Here is a 26,633-nt window from a genome sequence, read left to right as displayed (position 1 = left end):
AGCCCGTTCAGTTAGTGACAGGGCAGGATTCAAGCCAAATCCCACGCTATACCCGCTTCCCCAGATGGCCCAGCATGAGCCGGGAGCAAATTAAATCATGGTTAAAGGTTAGCGAAAATAGGACTATGAAGTAGCTAAACCAAGTTAGTTTACTTGTCCAAAGTGTGGTTAGAAGAAAAAGCCCAGCTAAACCGGAGATGCTTCTCTAAGCCAATGCTTTGAATTTTGTACTTTGTAACCAGTTGAACATTTTTGCAGTAGTTTCTTCTGAAATTATTTGGGGAAGGGGGGTAACTCTCTTGAAAGAGATGGAATGAAATGGTATCTTTGTTTTGGGTTTTTTTTTTTGTCTTTTTATATTTTTAGGGCCACACTCATGGCATATGGAGGTTCCCAGGCTAGGGGTCGAATCAGGGCTACAGCTGCCAGCCTACACCACAGCTCATGGCAACGCCGGATCCTCAACCCACTGAGCAAGGGCAGGGTTCGAACCCGCAACCTCATTGTTCCTAGTTGTATTCGTTTCCGCTGTGCTGTGATGGGAACTCTGAAGTGGTATCTTGAGGCAATACTTAGATACACACATTTTGCAGAGCATAGTGAGTTACTAGCCTGAATTTCTTTGTTCTTCAGATGATATATATCCAGTCTTCCCACAATAACAATAACCACTAAAATCACAACTCTTGAGATAGGTCAAAAAGTTATTCAAGATTTGGAACAGACCTGATGTTCTTGAATCTCTTGTCTTTATAGGCCTTCGCCCAGTTTGATGCCGAGGGTGATGGTACCGTGGATGCTGAGAACATGCTGGAGGCCCTCAAGAATTCCAGTGGAGCTAATCTTCAGGGGGAGCTGAGCCACATCATCAGACAACTGCAAGCCTGTTCCCTTGTTCCAGGTGGGCTCTCATCGTTGTGCTAAATGATAAAGCAGCTCTCCTAGAGCCTCGGGAAACTCTTCTATGATACGAGTGTAGTTAGGCAGGCTTGTGGGCCCCATGAAGTAAACTTGCTTCTCCGATAGTCCTCGTTGAGCTCGTGATCGGAATTAGTGTTCAGTGTAGTCCTCTCTCTTGTTCCCCAGTTCAGGGAGGGTTGAGCGGTTCTGCCATTTTTATGAAACTTTGTCATGAGACACCTTCCTCAGTGGATCTCTTTATTTCCCTTTCTCAGGAAGCCTTCCCTGGCCCCAATTGTGTGTTCTTTTAGCATCCCGCATTTGGTTTTTGGCAGCAGATTACCATTGTAATTAATTAATTATTACTTATTTATAAATGTCACTCTTTTTTTTTTTTGTCTTTTTTGCCTTTTCTAGGGCTGCTCTTGCAGCACATGGAGGTTCCCAGGCTAGGGGTCAAATCGGAGCTGTAGCCACTGGCCCACGCCACAGCCACTGCAACGTGGGATCCGAGCCACGTCTGTGACCTACACCACAGCTCACAGTAATGCCGGATCCTTAACCCACTGAGTTAAGGGATCGAACCCGCAACCTCATGGTTCCTAGTCAGATTCGAACCCGCAACCTCATGGTTCCTAGTGAGATTTGTTAACCATTGAACCATGACAGGAACTCCTAAATGTCACTCTTATATTGTAAACTCCACAAGGGTAGGGACCTTCTCTTTTATTTCTACTGTGTCCTCACATTTAGTACAATTTTTGGCACATTGTAGGCACTCGATGTTTGTTGGGGTTTTTCTGTTTTTGTTTGTTTTCTTTTTTTTTTTTTTGCTGCACCTGCAGGATGCAGAAGGCCCCAGTCTAGGGGTCAAACCCGAGTGATAGCAGTAATGCCAAGTCCTTAACTGGTAGGCCACCAGACAACTCCAGCCCCCATTTTTTTTTTTTTCTGTCTTTTTGGGGCCGCACTTGCGGCATATGGAAGTTCCCAGGCTAGGGGTCTGTCTAATTGGAACTGTGGCCACTGGCATGTGCCACAACCACAGCAATGCCAGATCCAAGCTGTGTCTGTGACCTACACCACAGTTCATGGCAACACCGGATTCTTAACCCACTGAGCAAGGCCAGGGATCAGACAGATCTGTGTCCTCATGAATACTAGTCAGATTCATTTCTGCTGAGCCACCATGGGAGCTCCCTGATGTGTTTTTTTTTTTTTAGAAAGCTATCACTCTGAAAATTTTTTTTTTTTTTTTGGTCTTTTTGCCTTTTCTAGGGCCGCTTCCACGGCATATGTTGGTTCCCAGGCTAGGGGTTGGATTGGAGCTGTAGCCACCAGCCTACACCAGGGCCGCAGCAACGCAGGATCCGAGCCACGTCTGCGACCTACACCACAGCTCACGGCAACGCCGGATCCTTAACCCACTGAGCGAGGCCAGGGATCGAACCCGCAACCTCATGGTTCCTAGTTGGATTCGTTAACCACTGCGCCATGATGGAAACTCCTGAAATTTAAGAATAAAAATAGCTTAAAACTAAGCAATACTTCTACATTGTACCTATGAAAAAACTTTGTCTATGTTATTTTTTTTTCTACTGAGAGAACAATTGAGCTTGAAAGGGAAAAAAAACCTTGGCATATCATCCTTTTGGTTCGGTTTATCTTTTTTTTTTTTTTTTTTTTTGCTTTTTAGGGCAGCACTTGCGGCATATGGAAGTTCCCAGGATAGGGGTTGAATCAGAGCTATATCTGCTGCTATACCACAGCCACAGCAATGTACGATCTGAGGCATGTCTGTGACCTACACCACAGCTCATGGCAATGCCGACCCACTGAGCGAGCTCAGGAATTGAACCTGCATCCTCATGGGTACTCGTCGGATTCGTTTCCACTGTGCCATGACAGGAACTCCAGTTCAGTTTATCTTGTCCAAGAACTTTTCTTTGCCCTTGGAGTCATCACACTTAGTGTAGAGCCTGAGCTTGGGCAGCAGGGAGGCAGGTAGACCTGTTGGATACAAGTAAATGTAACTGTGATTGTCCTTGACCTTTCTGGCTTCCCACTAAGGATATATTGATCTGGGCAAGGATCTCAGTGAAGAATTCCTGTTTCCACTCTTCTTCAGACTGTCTTTAATGGTGTCATTTTTATGGACATTGTAGGTAGCCTGTACATAATAACTTCTCTTCTCACGGCAGTTTGTTATGCTTTGAATTAGCTTAGTGAACTTATGTCTTGGCATTTACATATTACTCTCACCTCTGCATTTCCAGCATGGGAATATAGCATCAGGAGCTTTATTTGAACACCTCAAAGAGATGTGTTAGGAGGAGAGGAAACGAATGGAGACTAGGGGATCCACCAGTACTCGGGGCACTGTCGCTCTGGGCGACACTGAGAGCAGGGAAATTGGGTTAGAAAAATCTTGGATCCGGATCCCAGGATGCTTACCTAGCAGGTCGTGACTTAGGACTTTCTACTCAAATTTTGTATCCACAGCCAACTTAAAAGAGTTGTTTTATCTCAGTCTTAGGCTGAACCTTGATGAGCTGCACTCACCTCTCTGGTGGGATCTCCGTTTCCTGGTCCCTCTGTCTGCCCAGACCATTATTCCTTTTGTATCACATTGTATGAGGGCTGAATGCTTAAAAGAGAGACAGCCCCTTTCGTACCCCCATTTTTTTTATCATCTTGGCATCTCACATAAGCCCATTTTCCTGAGGTGTGAAAGGAAGATACCAGTGCTGTCAGTGCCTTCCCCACCTCCAGCCCCGCCGCACCCCACCACCTAGTCACGGGGACTGAATGAGAGGATGTGTGGAGGTCCCCTTGAAACTGTCAAATGCCATGGGAAATTGTCATCGGGGCAGTGGATGTATTTTCATCATTGTGTCTGATGTAGCTTAGTATAAAAACAGTTAAGCCTTTTCTCTCTAATGCGATAAACTTATATTCCTAAGACCATATTCCTTTTTTTTTTTTTTTTTTTGGTCTTTTAGGGCCGCACCCATGGCATATGGAGGTTCCCAGGCTAGGGGTCAAGTCAGAGCTGCAGCTGCCGGCCACAGCCACAGCCATAGCCATAGCAATGTGGGATCTGAGCCACATCTGCGACCTACACCACAGCTCACGGCAATGCCAGATCCTTAACCCACTGAACAAGGCCAGGGATCGAACCCGCAACCTCGTGGACACTAATCGGGTTCGTTAGCCACTGAGCCGTGACGGGAACTCCGTAAGACCATATTCTATGTGCAAAACTTCTAGTTAGTATTTATGCTTATAAGTTAAACTTATAAATTTTTAAAGCTGGGTTTAAACAAATCATTATTCTGAGTTTTCTAAAAATTCTATTAAACTAAAACAAAATTATTATTTTTCTTTCTATGGCGACACCTGCGGCATATGGAAGTTCTCAGGCTGGGGGTCCAGTTGGAGCTAGCTGCAGCTGCTGGCCTATGCCACAGCCATAGCAGCACTGGATCCAAGCCACATCTTCGACCTATGCCTCAGCTTGTGGCAATGCTGGATCCTTAACCCACTGAGTGAGGTCAGGGATCGAACCCACATCCTCATGGATACTAGTCAGATTCTTAACCCGCTGATCCACAATGGGAACGCCCTGATTTTTAAGTTGAGATTATCACTGGTTCATTTCTTAAAAGCTTCGCTAGATTTTTGAATGATTAAAGCTGAAACTATCAATGAAGATTCCTAATGACTGCTTTTAATTCAGCCAATCCAGATAGGCTGCCAGCAGGGGATGTGGAAACCGTTGTAGTGGGTTCCCAAAAAACACCAAAAATGATTTTGTCTGCTCAGGTTTCATAGACATATTTTCAGAGTCCAAGGAGGGGCTGGATGTTCACTCGTCAATGATTCTGCGCTTCCTGCATCGCAATCGGCTCTCGAGCACCGTCGTCCCCTACCCCATGTTGGACCACTGCAATAACATGTCCACTATGAGGGCTTCTGTTCTGAAGGAGTCTCTGGATCAACTGGTAGCAAAAAGAAAAGGGTATGTGTGCAGGGGTCTGGGTGTTCCTGAAAATGCTTGGTCATCATTTCTTCCAAATGTAGTATTTATTGGTAGGATGAGCCAGCACTTCTCCCCTGCGTTTATTTCTGAAAACATAAGAGTGACCAGTTTGGAACATAAAAATAAGATCTACTCTCCTGCTTCCTTCTCCCCTCCCTCTCCCGCGTCCCTCTCTCCCCTCCCTCTTCTCTTCTTAACACGACTGATTTCTCATCACGTGGGTCTCTGCGCCGGTATGACTTCAGGGAGGCCTTTCTTCAGTACTTTTATCTAATTGATGCCCCCACACCCACCCTTCCCTACCTTTTGGTCACTATCACCTTTGCAGGTTTAATGGTCTCAGTGACACTCATCTGAAGTTGCAGCATTATTATTTGCTTGCATTTTTTCTGTCTTGTTACTTCATCAGTCTTGGCACCCACAACTACGCCTGCCATGTAGTATATACTCTGTGAATAGTTGTTGAATAAATGAGAGAAACCACTATGGACTCACTTAGTGACCATAACATAAGTTGGTAATGTTGAGTTGGCAGATCTGTGGAACATAATAGAGTTCAAAAAATAGACCCAAGTACATCTGGGAAAAGAGTATCAAATGTAGGTATTAGCATTAGAAAAAAATAAAACCAGATTGTTAACCCACTGTATTCAATACAATAAATTTCAGGTTGGATTAAAAAGTTCAACTAAAGGAGTCCCCACTGTGGCACAGTGGGATTGGTGGTGTCTCTGGAGCACTGGGACGAAGATTCGATCCCTGGCTCTGCACAGTGGGTTAAGGATCTAACATTGCTGCATCGGTGGTGTAGGTCACAACTACAGCTTGGCTCTGATTCCTGGCCCAGGAATTCCATGTGCTGCAGGGAGGCCAAAAAGGAGAAAAAAAAGTTCAACTAAAAAGAAAGCTGTGAGAGTGCTAGAAGAAAGTAGCCCCACGTAATAAAAATGAAAACCTTTCTAAGAGGATGTCAACTCAAAAACTACAAAAGAAAATATAAGTTAGACTGCATGCACATTTAAAGTTCTGTATGGCAGAAGACAGCATAAGCAGAATCAAAAGGTGTGACATTTTAGGGAACAAAAGTATGTTTTGTAACATCATGACAGACTTAGTTTTTCACTAACTCTGACCTTGGCCAATTACTTAATTGCCTTAGTTTCCTCATTTCTGAAATCATTTAATACATAGAAAATCTGTAGAAAAGTGCCTAGTTCACAGTCAACAGTTGATAAACATCAGCTTATTATATGTGTGTTTATATACATTAGATAATAAATACGTATATTGATAAGAAGACTTATGACCTAGTAAAAAATAGATGAGGGTGGGATGAGGCCATACTCAGAAACACGAGTACTTCCAAACAAGTGGCTTAAAAAGTCTTACTCATAATTAAAGAAATGTAATTTTAGACTATAAGACACAATTTTCTTCTCTTGGCATGATTTTGCAATTATGTCAGTGGTTTAATTATCATACCATAATCAGCTCACGGAGCAGTCCTCGGCCAATTTCTGCTTTGTATGTGTTCTCCCATTGAAAGAGACTTTTAAGGAACGTTTGTTTGTCTAGGGTCAAAATGTCAAGCCCTATTTCTGTGAGATATTTTAAATGACCTTTTTTTTTTTCATTGTGAAAGAGATGTCATATGATAAAGTCTGGTTTTTCTTGCAGAGAGCCCTGGAGACCTGACTAGAAGCCCAGAGATGGACAAACTCAAGTCGGTAGCAAAGTGCTACGCTTATATAGAAACATCCTCCAACCCTGCAGACATTGACAAAATGACAAATGGAGAAACATCATCCTACTGGCAATCAGACGGCAGTGCTTGCTCACACTGGATTCGGTGTGTGCTGTGATACCAATTCTTGAGTTAAAGTCTAAGAAAATTACCTGTAGTCAAGGGGTCAGGACTTGATGCGTTCACTGCTTTGGCCCAGGTCCAGTCCCTTCTCTGGGAACTGAGATTCCACATCAAACTGCTGCTTGCTGTGGCCAAAAAAAAAAAATTAGAATATTTTCTTCTTAACTGCCTAGTTTTTTTCTTCTTGTGACTACCTGTAAAGTTGCTTTAAGAATCAAGTAAAAGTAATGTAAAATTATGCAACCTGGTTCATATAATTGTAAATATGGATAATTTATTTACTTATTTTAAGGGAGAAAATTAGAATTTGACTAATATTTTATGATAATTATTTCAGATCTTTTTCACTAGTTTCTCAGGAAAATTAGTATCACAAGGGACCAGTACTTTTCTTATATCTGATGTGATTTTACTTCAAGATCTTTTCTGTATATTTAAAAAAATCTGTGTACAGGTAAGTTAGCCAGTTTAGAAGAGAACGAGGAAGTGCAGTGGTCAAGAATCCTGGAGTGGAATTGATGACAGTAAACTGTGATATGTCTCTAAGTTCTGAAGCTGCTACCTCAAATTTCACCTGTCCCTTCAGAGAATAGACTGGTTTCAGTTGGTGGAAAGAGAAATATTTTTTCTTATAGACGCTGAGTATGTTCTTTGGCCGTCTAATTTATGGATGAGGGCGTATACTCAGTTCTTTGAGGGTTTTTGTTTGTTTGTTTTTGATTTTTTTGCTCTTTAGGGCCGCACGCACGGCATGTGGAGGTTCCCAGGCTAGGTGTCGAATTAGAGCTGTAGCTGCTGGCCAGTGCCACAGCCACAGCCATGCGGGATCCAAGCCTCAGCAGCAACCTACACCACAGCTCACGGTGATGCTGGATCCTTAACCCACTGAGCAAGGCCAGGGATCGAACCTACATCTTCATGGATGCTAGTCATATTCGTTAACCGCTGAGCCACAACAGGAGCTCCCTCAGTTCTTTGGATGACGTTTAGAATTTGCTTCTTGCCAGGTTAAGGGATTTCATCAGAATGTTCATATTGTACTTTCCCACCTGTATTAGTAGCTTAAAAGGAAATGTAAGATTGATCTTGAACTGAAAGAAATTTTAGAAACTTGGGAAGGTCATAAGGACTTTGGAACTAATAGCCAGCATTTCAAGTTAGTTGTTTTTCGGAAACTCAGTCTTTGGGTATATCACATGTAAGATCTTGGAGATGGGACTTGGGGACCCTACTGGTTCTCAGCCTGAATAAACATTTGTAGTTTCTGCTCTCCATGTTTTCCAGTTTAAAAATGAAGCCAGATGTTGTGCTTAGGCACCTGTCCATTGCAGTGGCTGCCACTGACCAGAGCTACATGCCGCAGCAGGTGACAGTAGCCGTGGGGAGGAGTGCCAGCGAGCTTCAGGAAGTCCGCGACGTGCACATTCCCAGCAATGTCACTGGCTATGTGACACTGCTGGAAAATGCTAACATCAGTCAGCTCTGTGAGTCAACCAAGATGCATCTTGGCCTTCTAACTAAGCGGATTGGGAGGGGAGGAAGTAATGTTTTGCAAGAAGACCTCTCAAGTAAAAAGCTCTTTCTTTTTCTTTGGAGATCTGATTTGCTTCTCATGATGTACATGAAAATGGTCATTATTTCGCCTATTCAGTGTTTTTAAAAGTTATAGAAAAGCAGTAAAGTCTTTTTTAATTAAAAATACTTAATGTTTTCTTATTAGAAAATTAGAAATATATAGATAAACAAAAATTTTTCAAAATTCTACTACCCGGGGATTTTTCACTGTGGATCCTTTGTGTAGATCCTTCCACACCTTTTCTTGCGTGCATGTGTGCATACATGCGTGTGTGTGTGTGTGTGTATGCCTGTGTGTGCATGTGCATGCGTACAACATACCCCTGTGTGTGTATCTATACACACATATGTATATAGACACACACACATTTTTTAAAATAAAAATAGATTTGTGTATATATATTTCTATATATCTCTAGACATCTTTTTACAAAAATGGTGATATTTTGTACATGCTCTTTTGTAACATTCTTTGTGTTGTCATAGCATATATTCATGCACATCTTTATTTAGTATTGTAAGACTATGCCTTAGTTTTAACCAGCCTTTTATTCTTGGACATTTAGCTTGTTTCCATTTTTATACTATTATAATCTTGCTTCACACATAGCATTTTGGAAATAATCACAATTCTGTGATTTCTTTCCAGGCTTATTTCATTCAGGGAGCCGGAATGCTTCATGTTTTGTCTCATTTCTTCTAATGCTTTCCTGGGCCAAAAGAAGTGTTCTTTGCTCAAAGGAACTGAGGCCTAGGGAGGTAGCGTCTTTGTGTCTCGCCCCTAGGCAAAGAAGTAGTTAAGCTTGTGGAGTAGAAGCTTCCTGTCTTATACTGTGCTGGTCTTTTCTCTAAGTTAGGTCCTTTTTAACTTCTTACCTCCTCCCCTCCAACCCTCATAAGAAATTGTGACAGCTCTTAAAAGTGAGTCATGTCTATGTCATCTATTTGGACTTGATTATTAAAAAGAAATTTTCACAACTCCTATGAACCAGCTGCAGTTTTATAACTAAAGCCAAATTTCAGAACTCTAGGAAAAATTCTTACTATGTATTTAGTCAGGATTTTTAAAATACACTTTGTTGATTTTCAGGACACATAAATTCCTAAGAAGTTTTGTGATATATAGATTTAAGCCACCCTTAATTTTGCACATGATTTTTATGACCCCTTAGATTGGTCAGTGCATTTTTTGACAAGTTTATTATATACTAGTTCCATTGCACACATCATTTATTTCTGGCATCCAACTATATCTTCAGAATTTTCTTTTCAAAATGTGAATTACTATTTTGCTTTTAGTCGAAAGCCAGCATTTGCTGAACTGAAGAAGTTAATCCAATACTGAATTTGTTGTTTGCGCTTGACAGATGTCCAGATTAACATAAAGCGTTGTCTTAGTGATGGATGTGACACTAGAATTCATGGTCTGAGGGCTGTTGGCTTTCAGAGAGTTAAGAAGTCTGGGGTCTCAGTCTCAGATGCTTCTGCAATATGGTACTGGTCTCTGCTGACATCTCTGGTGACGGCCTCCATGGAGACAAATCCCGCCTTTGCCCAGACAGTGCTGCGCAACACTCAGTAAGTCACTCTGCTTTCCAGGCCGGCCCCGGCGCACTCATTCTCTGACCCTTTAGGGCGAGTCCCTCAGCAGCCTACGATCATCGAGACTCAGGCGGCAGCTCGGCCCCAGGTGCCCTCTCGTTTCCTGTTTGTGCCTTCAGCTCCAGTCTTTCAGGGGGTCATACATGCCTTTCCTTCTCTTTAGCCACTGGGAATCAGTTGCTCACATTTATCTAGCACTTTATATTGGGTACAACACCTTCAGGTGTCATGTCTTATTTACACTGTTGTAAAATGTACCTGTAACACTTTGTAGACAAGGATATTGTGACCGAGGTACACGACCGGGCAGGGATGGGTCAGTCTGAATCTAGGTCTTTGGACCTAGGGCCTTCGTTGAGGGCTCTTTTCACTAATGAGTGAGATCTTTTCAAGGACACAAAGTTAATTTATTTTTAAATGTAGAGCATCTTTGAAAATTTTCATTAAAAACTCTCGGGACAGGAGTTCCCGTCGTGGCGCAGTGATTACAAATCCCACTAGGAACCATGAGGTTGCGGGTTTGATCCCTGGCCTTGCTCAGTGGGTTAAGGATCCGGCGTTGCCGTGAGCTGTGGTGTAGGTTGCAGACGCGGCTCGGATCCTGTGTTGCTCTGGCTCTGGTGTAGGCTGGTGGCTACAGCTCCGATTAGACCCCTAGCCTGGGAACCTCCATATGCCACGGGAGCGGCCCAAGAAATGGCCAAAAGACAAAAAGACCAAAAAAAAAAAAAAAAACTCTTGGGGCAAAAAAACTCAGTAACATACAAGGCAAAACAACCAGCTTCAGTAGCAATGAAGTATTAGCATGATAGGTAAATTTAATAGCCGGTAATAGTCAGTATTAGTGGAGGCTATCATAATATCAGAAAAATAGAGATTGTGCACATTTTGTTCTCTGGATGTCTTTTAAGATTTGTTATTGCTGTTAAATAAAAATTTTCAGCAGATACTGTGGGCAGTGCTAGAAACGATGGGTCGTATTTGGTTAGACTCCTTTCTTCCTGCCTGCTTTTAAATTTTAAAAAAAATTTTCAAACTTAGAGAAATATTGCAAGTACAAAAAAAAAAAAAATCAGCTCCTTCCTGAGCCAGTGGAGAGTAATTTGCCAACCTGATGCCCCATTGCTGTTGAGTACTTTATTTAGTATGTATTTCCTGCAGACTAGAACATTCTGCCACAACTATCAGTATCAGGAAATTAGCATTGATATACATTGCTACCGTCTAATTCTAAGATCCCATTCACATTTTTGTAGTTGTCTTTTATAGCATAAAAATGTCCTTTTATGGAGTTCCTGTCGTGGCGCAGTGGTTAACGAATCCGACTAGGAACCATGAGGTTGCGGGTTCAGTCCCTGCCCTTGCTCAGTGGGTTAACGATCCGGCGTTGCCGTGAGCTGTGTTGTAGGTTGCAGACGCGGCTCGGATCCCTCATTGCTGTGGCTCTGGCGTAGGCCAGTGGCTACAGCTCTGATTCAACCCCTAGCCTGGGAACCTCCATATGCTGCGGGAGCGGCCCAAGAAATAGCAACAACAACAACAAAAACAAAAACAAAAACAAAAATGTCCTTTTAGCTTTTAAAAGGATCCAGTCCAGAATCATACTTGGTATTTCAGTGTCATTTTTCTGTAGTTTCTTCCATAATGAATAATTCCGCTGTCTTTCCTTGATTTCTAAGACTTTGGCACTTCTGGAAATTATGGGTCAGATATTTTGAAGAGTGTCCTTCACTTTCGGCTTATCGGAAATTTCATCATGATTAAACTTAGGCTTTGTATCTCTAGCAAGAGTGCCAGAGAAGCAAAGATGGCTTCTCATTGTATCAATTGGGCAGCACACAGCTGCAGACTGTCCTGTTACTAGTGCTGTGCTGTTAGCTTCGATCCCTTCATGAAAGTGGTGCTGCCAGACTTTTCCACTGTAAAAGAATTCTTCTTTTTGCTTTTGTAATTTTTTTTTTTTTGTCTTTTTAGGGCTGCACCGTGGCATATGGAAATTCCTAGGCTAGGCATTGAATCAGAGCTGTAGCTGCCAGCCACAGCCATAGCCACAGCCACAGCCACATGGGATTCAAGCCGACTCTGTGACCTATACCACAGCTCACAGCAATGCCAGATCCTTCACCCACTGAGTGAGGCCAGGGATTGAACCTGTGTCCTCATGGATACTAGTCAGATTCATTTCTGCTGAGCCATGACAGGAGCTCCCTGCATTTGTAGTTAATAAGTATTTAGTGAGGAGGTGCTTTTAGACTATGTAAATACCCCATTTGTCATCAAACTTTGTATTGACTGACTCATGATTCCTATTTTATTCCCTGGATTATAATCCGTCACAGTGTTGATGCTCTGATTGGCTCAGGTTTGACTGATGGGAACCCCCTCGGCCTGATTCGTGTGTCCTTTTGCCAAGGCCTCATCTTGGAATACTTCCTTACTTTCTAATATAACAAGATATTCTAGACTTATTTTGAATGTTCCCTGCCGTAGTCCTAGAATCAGCTATTTTTCTCAAGAGTCACAGTGGCTTTTAGTGGAGAGTTGTGTTTAGAAACTAAACAAACTAAAAACTCATTGCTCTTGGACTGTTGCTTCTCCCAGTAGACACAGCTGGAAAATACATGTTTATAAATAATAGACACACACGTGTCTATATACTTAGACACATTGACACACTCACATATATATTTTTCTTTTTTTCTTTTTTGACCATCCCACAGCACATAGAGTTCCCAGGCCAGGGATCAGATCCAAGCCACTGTCACGACCTAAAGCCACAGCTGCAGCAACGCTGGATCCTTAACCCACTGTGCTGGGCCAGGAATCAAACCTGCATTCCAGGGTTCCTGAGACACCATAGATCCTGTTGTGCCACAGTGGGGACCTCCTGACACCTGTATTTATTTCTAGATCTGTAACACTGAGAACTCTGGAGTTCACACTGATACTTGTAATTCTTATCCAGCACTATGGTGTTCATTCTGAACTCGCACTTCCCTCCTCTGATCATGAGAAACCTGGCTTCCATCACTCCTTATGTATTTACTCATTTAAACAATCCCACTCCGTATAACCAGTCTCCCACCTCCCCGTCCCTCGCCTGGACACCCTCCTTGCCCTTTTGGTGCTGACCATCCAGGCCAGGCTGTGTGGATACCTTCTCACCCTCCTGGTGCCCCACTCCAGTTCCTTACTCTGGGCCTCCAATGCCTCCACCCACCCATGCGTCCACCCAAGCTCACACAGATGCCTGCCTGCGTAGCCCTACTTTATGGATCGAATTTCCAGGAAGGGGAGGAGGAAGAGTTTCTACCTTATCTTCATGAAGCTGTGTCAAGTTGTTGAAGAAAGGATCTATTTAAGTTTATATTGCCAAAGAGTTGTAGCAGTTAACCTGCAGTGGTGTCTTCACTCCTAACTTTTAAATATTAGTGATCTAAAACTATTCTAAAATTTAAAAATTATTTTTGAAAAATCAATTAGGAAAAGTAAGAAAAAAAATACTATGAAACGAAAACAGAAGTGAATCCAGTAAATCCTTGCATTCTGCTTACATTAGACCTCATGGAGTGCAGGTTAGTGTATCGGCCTTACTGCTGCAGCTCAAGGGGGGCCAGAAGTGAGAGCAGAGTGGAAGCTGACACAGCGTTAACCTTGCTGTTTTGTCTCTATTTTGAAGCATAGAAATAAAGTAGTTTCAGGGAATCCCACTTCTATTATCACGAAATGACTTTCGAGTATAGAATTTTGAGTTACTTTTGCATAGCTTCAGTTTGTTCATGGTACACTCACCGCTCAGCACAGTTGTTGACCCAGAGCAAGACTCAGTGATTTTTTTGTTGTTGCATAAAGTTATTAGGTAACTGCTGGTCCAGATGAGGTAAAGGTGTCAATAAGAGGAGATGAGAAAAGAGAAACATTAAAGCAGATATTATGGTAGAAAAGGCAAAGAAACACGCAGGAATAGCGGAGGTCATGGGTGCTGATATGTTTAGAGAAAATAAAATTTATTTTGCAGCTTTAGATACCATGGATCTGAAGGTGAATTTCTTTGTGTGTCACAAACTGCCCTGCCACTAGGGTCTTTCCTAGGAACTCAGGGCTTTTCTCTAGAGTATGTATATTTTTTGTCTCACACTACTTATAATGAACACTTGATTCTAGAGAGCTGAGTAAGCTTTTACAAAGGGAATTCAAACTCTTAAAAGGAAAAAGAAAAGAAAAGAAAGAAAGAAACCACATTAAACAGTTTAGCCCCAGGACTCTTGGGGAAAAAAGGCTGGTTTATATTGTGTAGCAGGTTCTCTGTAGGAGCACTTGTCTGTTTCTTGATAAGGGATTAATCAAAATATGCTTCCCATGATTTGGTTTTTGTCTAACATTTTATTATTACACTAATAGTTTGCCACGTGTTCTGATTGTGCATTTTACGCCCCTAGGAAGGCATTGCAGCACATGCCTCCACTTTCCCTCTCACCAGGATCTACAGATTTCTCAACTTTCCTGTCTCCCAACGTTCTGGAAGAAGTGGACAGCTTCCTCATAAGGATAACTAGGTAAAATCAAGGTTGCTAAGAGGGGCTTGGTGGGGGATAGCAGGTATATGTCCTTGCTAATAAGTCTTTTGTGTACATTAAAAATGGTTCACCCTTAGCTACTGAAGAGAAAGGGAAGTACTGGCTCCCCCATCTAAACTGCATTATCTAGCAGTATTACCTGACCTCAGGAATTGAGGGTGAGGGCGGAGTTGTCCTCTGATTCATCTAGAGCAGAGGTCTCAAAGGCCACAGCACAAAGCCTCTCAGTTCATCACATCCCCAGCCCAGCACCTGCTTGTCCCCATGCTCTGTCGAAACAGCCTGATTGTCCACAGACCTGGGAATGGACACCCTGGGCACAGCTCTGTCCCAGCAAGCCCTGAGGATGTTCCTGTGTTGGAGTAAAACCAGGCCCTGAGCCATTCAGACAGTATTTTGTTTTTTGTGTTTTTCTTTGCTTTTTTAGGACTGCACCTGTGGCATATGGAGGTTCCCAGGCTAGGGGTCAAATCAGAGCTACAGCTGTTGGCCTACACCACAGCCACAGCAATGCTGAATCCGAGCCTTGTCTGTGATCTACACCACAGCTCACAGCAACGCCAGATCCTGGACCCCACGGAGCGAGGCTAGGGATCGAATCAGCAACCTCATGGTTCCTGGTTTGATTCGTTTCTGCTGCACCACAATGGGAACTCCGCATTCAGACAGTTTTAAAAGGTCCAGTGTGATGTATCTAAAAAATCAGATGTGCGGGGGTGTGGAGTAGATCTAAAATACGTTATTGGTGCTTGAAGGAACAAACCTTTAACTTCTCTGGCCAAGCCTCAACCCAGGACCTCTTCATAGCACAACCTTATTGCAACAGCCTATTTAATTTTGGTTTATAAAGTTTGGTTTGTTAAAATTGATAGCATTAATACATATGAATTAAGTGTTCAGAAGTGAAGATTTAATTTTCTGGTTTCCTGGGTCGATTTAGTTTTTCTTTAGGTTATCTTAAGGATTTTGGAAAAAGTATTCTTGATAAACAGAAAGCATATGGTGGATTGAGTTTGCTTATGGCCATCAGATTACACAGATGATGAGCTACCTGGGTTTTCCCATGTTTTTAAGAAGCGCAATGTTTGCTTTTTATTTATAGCTGCTGCTCCACTCCAGAGGTGGAGTTGACGCTTCTGGCTTTTGCACTAGCAAGAGGAAGTGTTGCCAAAGTGCTGAGCTCTCTGTGTACTGTGTCTGATCACCTGGACACGCACTACGACGCCTCATCCCTCATCTCTTCCATGGCATTCGGTCAGGCAGAACTTGCTCCTTAAATACGGTAAATGACTTCGGCGTGATGCACAGGTCATAAACCGTCATCGTCATTGGTGTGGGACTTGGTGGCATCTTCTTATCTTTTTGGGTAGTTTGCAGGCTGGATCGTTGTAGTTACACCACAATTTCTGGAAAAACATATCTTCTTTGACTGGGTAGCGAGAAGGGAGGTGTCGGTTCACTCATGGAAGCAGTAACAGAAGAGAACCTGCAAGTCCATTGAGTTGTACTCCCAGGGTTTCCTGGCCGAATCACTTAGGCTTGGTGGCCTTTTGAACACAGCCGTCTTTGGTGAAGCATAGCAGTTATGGTGTTGGCTGAGAGGGTTGGAAGTTGGATCACCCCTCATTCAGAGGAGGGAGGGGACTACCCCGAGTGCATAGGATCCTTGTCTTGGAGTGCATCCCTCTGCATCCTCATGAGAGCTGGTAGCATGCTGCAACAACGTGTATATATATATATATATATATATATATATATATATATATATGTATGTATGTATATATATATGTATATATATACATATATACATATATATATGGTTGTACATACATGCCTGCCACCACTTTCCCCTCCTGGGCCCAACAGCGTCCATCCTAGCACCTTACTACCCCAGGATGGGATCTCCGAATCCTCCTCCACTCGGGAGTCCACGCAGCTACTCCCAGATGACTGCAGTTGACATGTGCTGTCCTGGCTTTGAGTGCTGAAGTATCTGTCCACAAAGCAAAGTGTTGGATCTCATCCTTTTCATGAATATGTCCTCATGATATTTGTACCTTTGCCTTAATAATTTGTTAATAATTTATTTTATGTGTATTTATTTATTTATTTATTATTATTATTATTATTATTTTGTCTTTTTGCCTTTTCTAGGGCCCCACACGTGGCATGTGGAGGTTCCCAAGCTAGGGGTCTAATTGGAGCTGTAGCCACGGGACTACACCACAGCTCACGACAACGCCAGATCCCAAACCCACTGAGCAAGGCCAGGGATCAAACCCACAACCTCATGGTTCCTAGTCAGGATTCATTAACCACTGAGACATGACAGGGAACTCCTATGTTTAATTTTTTGAGTCAGACAATTGATATTCTTATAAACCCAGCCATCCCCCTGCCCCCAATTTTGGGAAGGTCATTTTCTTTGGAGGGGTAGCGGACCATAGCAGGGATGACTGGATGGGAGGGATAAGTAGCATCTGAAAAATATTCTCCAGAAAGATTTTTGGTTCACTTTAGCAGTTACTTAGGGAGGGAGTATGGGATAGAGGAGGAAAGTATAGGGGCACTGCTTCGTACTGATAATGTTCTAGTTCTGGGTTGGGTTACAGGGATCACATTATATTATTAAAACAAAACAAAAAGTTTTCAGATCATGGTAGCAAAAATTGACTTTTTTTTTTTTTTTTGGCTTTTTGGCTTTTTGCCTTTTCTAGGGCCACACTCGGTTCATGTGGAGGTTCCCAGGCTAGGAGTCTAATCGGAGCTGTAGCCTCCGGCCTACACCACAGCCACAGCAACACCAGATCCAAGCCATATCTGTGACCTATACCACAGCTCACGGCAACTCAAGATCCCTAACCCACTGAGCGAGGCCAGGGATCAAACCCGCAACCTCTTGGTTCCTAGTTGGATTTGCTAACCACTGAGCCACGACGGGAACTCCAAAAATTGACTTTTATAATTTTGAAAACTTTAAAGATTTGCCTGGAGATGTTTTAAAGAAATAAAATCCCAAACCCTAAGACATTATTTATTTATTTAAATGCAATTACAATAAGATTAATTGGCTCCAAAACAGTGTCTTAAGAATCCCCCCACACAAATACGTTGAGTGTATGCTATTAATCTATGTCTTATAAGGCACTTTTTTTTTCTTTTAAGGCCTCACCCATGGCATATGGTAGTTCCTAGGCTAGGGGTCGAATTGGAGCTACAGTGGCCAGCCTATGCCATAGCCACACCAACGCAGGATCTGAGTTGCATCTGCCACCTATACCACAGCTTGCGGTAATGCCAGATCCTTAACCCACTGAGCAAGGCCAAGGATCAAACCCCTGTCCTCACAGATACTAGTCGGGTTTGTTACTGCTGAGCCACAATGGGAACTCCCACTTTGTTTCTTAATAGTGGTTATTCTAGAATGATTCTAGTTGGAATCACTTAGGACATAAGCTGTACTTTGTTTCAGGAAAGCACAAAAAGGTGGTATCAACTTTTGTCTAATATTGTTTTCTTTTTTAAAAAATATTTTATTTTTTATTTTATGGCTACATCCACATATGTGGAAGTTCCTAGGCCAGGGATTGAATCTGAGCCATAGCTGCGGCAAGGTTGGATCCTTTAACCTGCTTCAGCTGGGCCAGGGATCTAACCCGCATCTCTGCAGCGACCTGCATCCCCGCAGTGACCTGAGCCACTGCAGTTGGATTCTTAACCCACTGCATCACAGCGGGAACGCCTCCTTTTCTATTCTAGCTCTTAAATGGGTAAACTTTTAGGCGGCAGTCTGGGTGGCCACAGGCTCTCCATTTCCGCTGATGTGCACCCTAGTTTTCGTTTCTTCGTAGCACCACCTTCAGGCTCGCTGTCTTTTCTTTGATCAGGTAAACCTCTCCAGTTGACTCTTCAGGCCTGTGATGTCAAGGGGAAGGAAGAGAAGTCAGGACCTGAAAACCTCCTTGTTGAGCCATGGACAAGGGATGGTGAGTGGTGCATCTGTCAGCTTTTAGCAAATGGAAAGGGCCACGTCTCTGTGAAAGCGCACTCTGACCTTTGAAACTTTCAGGATGTGCAGCCCCCACTGCAGGTGTCCGTCAGGTGGCTTCAGTGGTTCCTGAACCATTCGTGTGGTTTTTTTTTTGGTCTTTTGTCCTTTTAGGGCTGCACCCACAGCACATGGAGGTTCCTAGGCTAGGAGTCCAACTGGAGCTGTTGCCCCAGCCTATACCACAGCCAGCAACGCCAGATCCAAGCTGCGTCTGTGACTACACCACAGCCCACGGCAACCCTGGATCCTTAACTCACTGAGCGAAGCCAGGGATCGAACCCACAACCTCATGGTTCCTAGTGGGTTTTGTTTCTGCTGCGCCACGTGGGGAACTCCTTCTGTGGTTTCTTTACTACAGTGTTGCCGTCTGCTAGATGTCAATCACCTGTAACAACCTAAAAGTACTTGAGTGCCTTCCATTTGGAAAAGGAAGGACTTCTGCCCTTGGAATATAAAAAGCTACCATTTTTTAAGTTCAGATTGTCTTTCTATTGTGTTGTCTCAAAGTATGGAGAAACTCAGTGGATCCACAGCACTGTACTGCTAAAAACATAGCTTAAGAAGAAAGATATTTCTGCTTCCATATGGCTGATCTGGTGTTTGATGTGTCTGGAAGGAAGCCTCGCGCCTTCCCTGGCGTGGCTGGTGATGGCCGGTGTGCTCTTCAGGGCTGTGGCTCTTTTTCCCTCCTTGGGGGCGGGGGTGGGGGGTGCAGTTGCGCGTCTCTTCCGCATCCATCTTGCTGGCCTGCTGGTTATTCTGCTGCACAGGTACCCTTTCTCCTCACTGTGCTGCTCTGAATGTTGTCTGTTCAGTAAAGGACGTGGCGTGTTCCAGCAGTTACCTCCCAGTGAAAGTAACTGGCCTTAGCGCTTTGGGACTCAGTTTCCCCCGGTTCTCCTCACCTCCGAACAGACCTCGTGCATTTTCAGTGGTTGCCTCCTCTCTGTCCTATTTCCCGTGGTCATTCTTAGCACCAGTGAAAGAAAGGCCTCTGGGAAAACATTCCTTCCCCAGTCACACCTCCCTCTCCTGGGGGCCTTCGTAAGCGATGGACTGTCACACAAGACAGGCTTCCTGCAGTCTTCGCTGAGCGGCTCAGCCTCTGCAGACAGATTTCTTCCCGGCCTCCTCCTGCCACACGGAAGGTCACCACAGACTGCCCAGTCACCTGCCATCTAAAGTGAGGTGGGGATGAGGTGGCGGCATTTCCCCCTCACCACACCCAGAAAAAGCAAGACCACTCTGCCAAAGGCCCTCTGTGTTTTTCCTTTACTCTCTGAAAAATTAACAGTTTTATCTCTGTAGTATATAAGGCAGAATCTTCTTGAAACCAGTGTATGGATTTTTTTCAAACTCTCACCTACAGAAAGGCCTCTTTTTGTTTTATCTTAGTTGTTTATTTTTTAGGGGCACACCTGCGGTATATGGAAGTTCCCAGGCTAGGGGTCGAATCAGAGCTGCAGCTGCTGGCCTACTGGATCTGGCGAGATCCTTGACCCACTGAGTGAGGCCAGGGATCGAACCCCAATCCTCATGGATAGTAGTCAGGTTCTTAACCCCCTGAGCCACAACAGGAACTCTTTGTCTTTGTTTTTTAAACTTTTATAATCACTTTCAAATTGTATCTCCATAATCTTTTTTTCCCCACACTTGCGGCATATGGAAACTCCCAAGCCAGGGATCAAATCTGAGCCCCACCTGCAACCTACACCACCACTTGGGCAACGCCAGATCCTTAACCCACTGCCCCGGGCTGGGAATCAAACCCACGCCTCTGTAGCCACCCAAGCTGCTGCAGAGGCAGTGCCAATTCCTTAATCCACTGTGCCACAGTGGGAACTCTGATCATCTTTTTTTAAAAAAAGACTTTTCCTTTAAAGAGCAGTTTTAGGTTTACAGCAAAACTGGAAGAAGGTGCAAAGATTTCTCATATACCTCCTGCTCCACAGCTGGCTCACCTCCCCCACTATCCACATAACCAGAATGGTATGTTTTTACCAAAGGTGAACTTATATTGACATGTCATAATCACCCAAAGTCCATAGTTTACCTTAGGGTTCACTCTTGAAGTCTTAACATTCTGTGGGTTTGAACAAAGGTATAATGACCTATATCCATCATTATGATATCATGCACAGTATTTGCATTGTCTTAAAAATCAGTATACGGATTTTTACCACTATTCTAAATAAGTCTGAAAGCACCGCAGGCTTTTCTGTCGCTGTTGAAGCGTTTGCCAGCTCTTCTGCTTTGTCTCCTTTGAATGGCGTGTTATTCTCCCTGTGTGGGGTCCGTCCACCTCTCCTGCCCGCCTTCCACTTAACCTTGGTGGATGAATTGTATAAACTAGTTGTAGTGTGGGTTTGATGTTTTTGTTGTGTTTCTGATGAGCACCGAGGTGGGATGTGGGTGGGTATGAGGAGGAGACTCAGGCTCCCCTGGCCGCTCCCTCCGCTTCCCTTACTGTCTGTTTCTTGTAACCCAGGCTTGGATTTGGGCCACTACAAAAAATGAGCCTGACAAGACAGCTGGGACAGAGGAAGGGCCTCACAGCCAGAACTGTGGTTTTGAGGGGTGATTTGTTTCTTTCCTTATCGGGGGCAAAGCTCTTTTCACCTACTACCTTTTAAGATCCCAACTGCCAGGAAACCGTGGCCATTGCCACTTGCTGCACAGGGTGCCTGGGGAACCCAAACGTGGGCATTCGGAGGGCTGACCTCCCGCAAGTCTTGCCGTGGGGCTGGCATTGTAAATGAATGCAGGTGCTGCCAGCAAAACTGAGGGCATAGCGTTACTAAATTCTTTCCATTTGTGATTGGGTATTGTTTGTTTCCTGTCATTCCAAGAGAATGAATTGGGCGGGAGGGGCATGGTGGCCAAACGAACGTAGCTTTAAAATATCATAATAAGACACATGTGCTGTTTTTTTTTTTTTTTTAACCAAGAAAAGGAAGCACAAAGCTTTTATTTTTCTTTTTAAGCTTAATTTATTTAGTGTATTTATTTATTTTGGCCTTAAAAATGTGTACTTGGTGGCAGTGTTATTTTAAAAGGGTCGGGTTCTTTTGACTTAAATTATTGCTTCAGCTACTTTGAGATTAATGAAGACCGCTGACTCATCAGTTAACTTCTAGATGGTGTTTCAGCCTTCACATCAGATTTGACTAGAGTCATCCAGACCTCTGGGGAAAAGTGGCAGTTCAGTAACCGGGATAGTTTTTAGCAGTATTGTGAGTGGAACTGTGTGAAGTTCTGGCTGTATGGCTTCTTAAAATTGTCTGTAGAATTGCTATCAAATAGCACTAGATCAGTAACAACTTCCTCCTGTCAATTAGTAAAGATTCCTTTGGATTTAATTTTCTTGGTTTTAGTGATAAATCATGCATATTGTCTTATGGAGATTCAGCTTCACAGACTTTTTTATTGAACTCAGTGAAATGAAATAAGAAGTATGAAATTGGTTTTATTCTATTTTATTTATTTTACAGGCTGGGAATCAAACCCATATCCTTGCAGCGACCTGAGCTGCTGCAGTCGGATTCTTAACCCACTATACTGCTGTGGGAACTCTGATTTTGTTTTATTTTTTGCTTTTAAATATTTTATTGTTATCCTTTTGATAAAACCAAGTAAAGAAGTAAAGCCTACCTAGTTGATAAGTGCCTTCAAATTTCTAGGCTGTATTCCCCCCTCAGTAAGGTGACAGCTCCTGACATGAGTTAATGCAGGAAAGATGTGAAGTTCTTGGGCTCTGTCCAGCCCCAGATGGAGGCCATCCTTTGTTCAGCCAGAGTCAGAGTGCCCACGTGGAAGGCGTGTAGCTCTTCCCTTCCTGTCACAGCCCCTTGTAGAAGTGGCAGGAGCCACTCCCTGGGCGTCCCAGCCATTCCAACAGCACTTCTCCAGGAGGAGAAGTCCAGGCCGTAGGCCTTCAGTCACCAGGCTAGACCTGAATCTTCCAGAGCTCTCAGGAAAGCATGAGACTTGTTTTATTTTATTTTTTTTTATTACTCAGTGAATTTATTACATTTGTAGTTGTACAATGATCATCACACTCCAATTTTATAGGATTTCCATCCCACAACCCCAGCGCATCCCCCGACCCCCTCAAACTGTCTCCTTTGGAGAATATAAGTTTTTCAGAGTCTGTGAGTCAGTATCTGTTCTTTTTTTTTTTTTTTGGGTCTTTTTGCCTTTTCTGGGGCGCTCCCATGGCATATGGAGGTTCCCAGGCTAGGGGTCTAATTGGAGCTGTAGCCACCAGCCTACACCAGAGCCACAGCAATGCAGGATCCTTAACCCACTGAGCAAGGCCAGTGATCGAACTTGTAACCTCATGGTTCATAGTCGGATTCGTTAACCACTGCGCCACAACAGGAACTCCTCAGTATCTGTTCTGCAAAGAAGTTCACTCTGTCCTTTTTTCAGATTCCACATGTCAGTGAAAGCATTTGATGTTGGTGTCTCATTGTATGGCTGACTTCACTTAGCGTGATAATTTCTAGGTCCATCCATGTTGCTAAAAATGCTGGTATTTCATTTTTTTAATGGCTGAGTAATATTCCATTGTGTACATGTACCACATCTTCTTGATCCACTCCTCTGTCGATGGACATTTAGGATGTTTCCATGTCTTGGCTATTGTATGGGTGCTGCAGTGAACACTGGGGTGCATGTATCTTTTTGAGTTATGCTTTTCTCTGGATAGATGCCCAGGAGTGGGATTGCTGGATCACATGGTAGTTCTATTTTTAGTTTTCTGAGGCATCTCCATACTGTTTTCCACAGTGGTTGCACCAATTTACAATCCCACCAACAGTGTAGTGGGGTTCCTTTTTCTCCACACCCTCTCTAGCACCTATTGTTTGTAGACTTTTTGATGATGGCCCTTCTGGCTGGTGTAAGGTGGTACCTCATCGTGGTTTTGATTTGCATTTCTCTGATAGTGAGTGATGTTGAACATCTTTTCATGTGTTTTTTGGCCATCTGTATGTCTTCTTTGGAAAAGTCTGTTTAGATCTTCTGCCCATTTTTTGATGGGGTTGTTTGTTTTCTTTGTATTGAGCTGCAGAAGGTGTTTATAAATTTTGGAGATTAATCCTTTTGTCAGTTGATGCATTTGCAAAGATTTTCTCCCATTCTGTGGGTTGTCTTTTCGTTTTGTTTAGGGTTTCCTTTGCTGTGCAGAAACTTTTAAGTTTGATTAGGTCCCATTTGTTTATTTTTGTTTTTACTGTCATTACTCTAAGAGGTGGATCTGAGAAGATGTTGCTGTCGTATATGTCAGAGTGTTTGGCGTGTGTTTTCTTCCAAGAGTTTTATAGTGTCTGGTCGTTTATCTAGGTCTTTAATCCATTTGGAGTTTATTTTTGTGTATGGTGTTAGGGAGTGTTCTAATTTCATTCTGTTACAGCATGAGGCTAGTTTTAGTCTTCTCATCTGGATGAGGCAGAAGGGTCAAAAGCAGTTCGTGGTCCCGGGAAGAATGGGTGGTCAGACCGATGGGAGCAAATGAGTAAGTTGTATCACTTGTAGAGCTTGGAAGGAGAAAGGCAACCTTTTTGAACTTTTTTTTTTTTTTTTGGTCTTTTTTGTCTGTTCAGGGCCGCACCAGTGACATATGGAGGTTCCCAGGCTAGGGGTCTAATAGGAGCTACAGCTGCCGGTCTATGCCACAGCCACAGCGACGCCAGATCGGAGCCACATCTGCGACCTACACCATAGCTCATGGCAACACTGGATCCTTAACCCACTGAGTGAGGCCAGGGGTTGAACCCGCAACCTCATGGTTCCTAGTTGGATTCGTTTCTGCTGCACCACAAGGGGAACTCCTTTTTGTACATCTTTAAGGGATAATTGACAACAACGACAAAAGGTAAACTATAACTCTCATGCAAATATAAAATGAACATGTCAGTCTTTTTATCAGTGTCATTAATTAGTGAGGGAACTAGCAAGATGTTACAAGCAGTTCAGAGGAGGACTTATTAATATACATAGATCAGTATGAATACTGACACAGATCTGCAGGTAGTTGGTCAGTCTAAATATCAGTCGGTCTTCATAAGGAATAATCAGCTATATTCCTATAGACACAATTTTTATTTCTGTGCACAAGAATCATTTGTGTTACTGTCATTATTCTACAGTCTACAGAGTTGTAAAACAGCCCAGAGGCAGTAAAAGGTGGAGGTAGCTCAACGAGTGTGCTCAACAGAACACCAAGCACTTTGTGTGTGTGTGTGTGTCTTTTTAGGGCCACACCTGCAGCGTATGGAAGTTCTCGGGCTGGGAGTCCAGTTGGAGCTGCAGCTGCCAGCCTGCACCACAGCCACAGGAGCACAGGATCTCAGCTGTGTCTGTGACTTGCACCACAGCTCATGGCTGGATCTTTAACCCACCGAGCGAGGCCTGGGATCGAACCCGCATCCTCGTGGATACCACTTGGTTTGTTACCTCTGAGCCACAACAGGAACTCCTCTAAAGTCACAATCCTTATCGACTTTTTCTTTATTGTTACCTCAGAGCAGGGCTGCTTGTACCGTTGAAAAGATTGTGCTCTGAGAAAGTTATACGTGGCCCACGATGTTGTCTAGGGGTCTGTCAGTGGGGTTGCATCTGCCCGGAGAGGAAATCTTTTGCTGATTTTGATGAGATACCAGATAGACCAGAAGACCTCTGCCTCAAAGGATGTGGTTTGGTTTCGTTGCTCTTGGTTCTTAGGGCTATTACAGATGCGTCAGTCATCCTAACTCTAGTTTTTCCTTTTTGCAGGTTTTCTTACAGAGACTGGAAAAACCAGAGCAAGTACTATTTTTTCTACAGGAACTGAATCTGCCTTCCAAGTTACTCAGATCAGAATTATGGTAATTCTCATGCTGCCTTCTTTAAAAAATGTGACTACTGTTTTTAGAGATAGGATTGCATTTCAGAGGTCCATGTCACTGGTTTTTCATTGTACGTTTAATGGAGTTCCCCATCGTGGCGCAGTGGTTAGCAAATCTGACTAGGAACCATGAGGTTGCGGGTTCGATCCCTGGCCTTGCTCAGTGGGTTAAGGATCTGGCGTTCCCGAGAGCTGTGGTGTAGGTCGCAGATGCGGCTCTGCCCACATTGCTGTGGCTGTGGTGTAGGCCAGCAGCTACAGCTCCGATTAGACCCCTCGCCTGGGAACCTCCATATGCTGCGGGAGTGGTCCTAGAAAAGGCAAAAAGACAAAAAAAACCACCAAAATCATTGTACGTTTAGTGATTATTTATTCTGTGTCAGGCCTGTTGCGCAGGGCAAAGACATAAAGATAAGTAGATTGTGAAGTCTGGGAATGATGTGAGGATGAGGATTGAGAAGAGAAAGAAATCGTTTCTGGAGAAGCTGCTTTTCCAGGACTCGGTGTCTCTGAGATCTCATTTTGTTGGTTTGATGTTGCATTGAGTTATTTGAAGTTGACCATATTATTTGGAACCAAAACAGCTGTGGAACTTGGGCCCCTTTGAGGTACTTTATTTAGATCTTTGTTTCCAGGTTCGACGTGGTGGCATTGGTGCCCAGTGTGGGTTGGTGTTTGCCTATAACTCACCTTCTGATAAATTTCATGCAGAAGAACACTTCAAAAGGTTTGAAAAATATGACAAATGGAAGCTTCAGGAATTCAGGCAATTTGTAAAAAGCAGGTAAGAACAGAATAAAATTAAGGTTGTGTACACTTTCTTATTGGTGAAATGTATTTTCTGTCTTTATAGGAAAATTTCCACTAACCCATCTTTAGTGGCCATGAGTATTCATTGCTTTCTCGCAGCGTATGTGATAACATCTATTTTAAGTTATTCATAGACTCTTACTGGTTCCCTTCTGTGACCAGGTGTAAATCTTCAAAATGGCTGGGTAACAGTACACGCCTGAACGGTGGGCAGCCTGAGGTCTTTCGTCTTACCTCGCCACTAGGAAATCTACCTAGGCCCCAGCTTCTCTCTTACTTTTGTGCTTTTATTGAAAATACTTGTTAAGCATCTTTTATGT

At 43.4% G+C, this 26,633-nt stretch overlaps 1 protein-coding gene across 1 annotated transcript in view; it reads left to right on the top strand.

Moving 5' to 3' along the window:
- Window positions 1-26,633, top strand: part of ZZEF1 (zinc finger ZZ-type and EF-hand domain containing 1) — a 114,168-nt gene that overhangs the window by 11,548 nt on the left and 75,987 nt on the right. Inside the window, 11 exon segments of the mRNA XM_047758051.1 lie at window positions 757-901; window positions 4,726-4,935; window positions 6,620-6,791; window positions 8,094-8,293; window positions 9,752-9,962; window positions 14,426-14,542; window positions 15,666-15,813; window positions 15,815-15,845; window positions 18,451-18,549; window positions 25,392-25,483; window positions 26,139-26,287. Of these exon segments, the coding sequence (XP_047614007.1) occupies window positions 757-901; window positions 4,726-4,935; window positions 6,620-6,791; window positions 8,094-8,293; window positions 9,752-9,962; window positions 14,426-14,542; window positions 15,666-15,813; window positions 15,815-15,845; window positions 18,451-18,549; window positions 25,392-25,483; window positions 26,139-26,287 (1,574 nt within the window).

This window comes from Phacochoerus africanus, chromosome 14, assembly GCF_016906955.1.
Source record: "Phacochoerus africanus isolate WHEZ1 chromosome 14, ROS_Pafr_v1, whole genome shotgun sequence".
NCBI classification, from domain to species: domain Eukaryota; kingdom Metazoa; phylum Chordata; class Mammalia; order Artiodactyla; family Suidae; genus Phacochoerus; species Phacochoerus africanus.
This window is presented reverse-complemented; position numbering and strand designations above follow the sequence as displayed.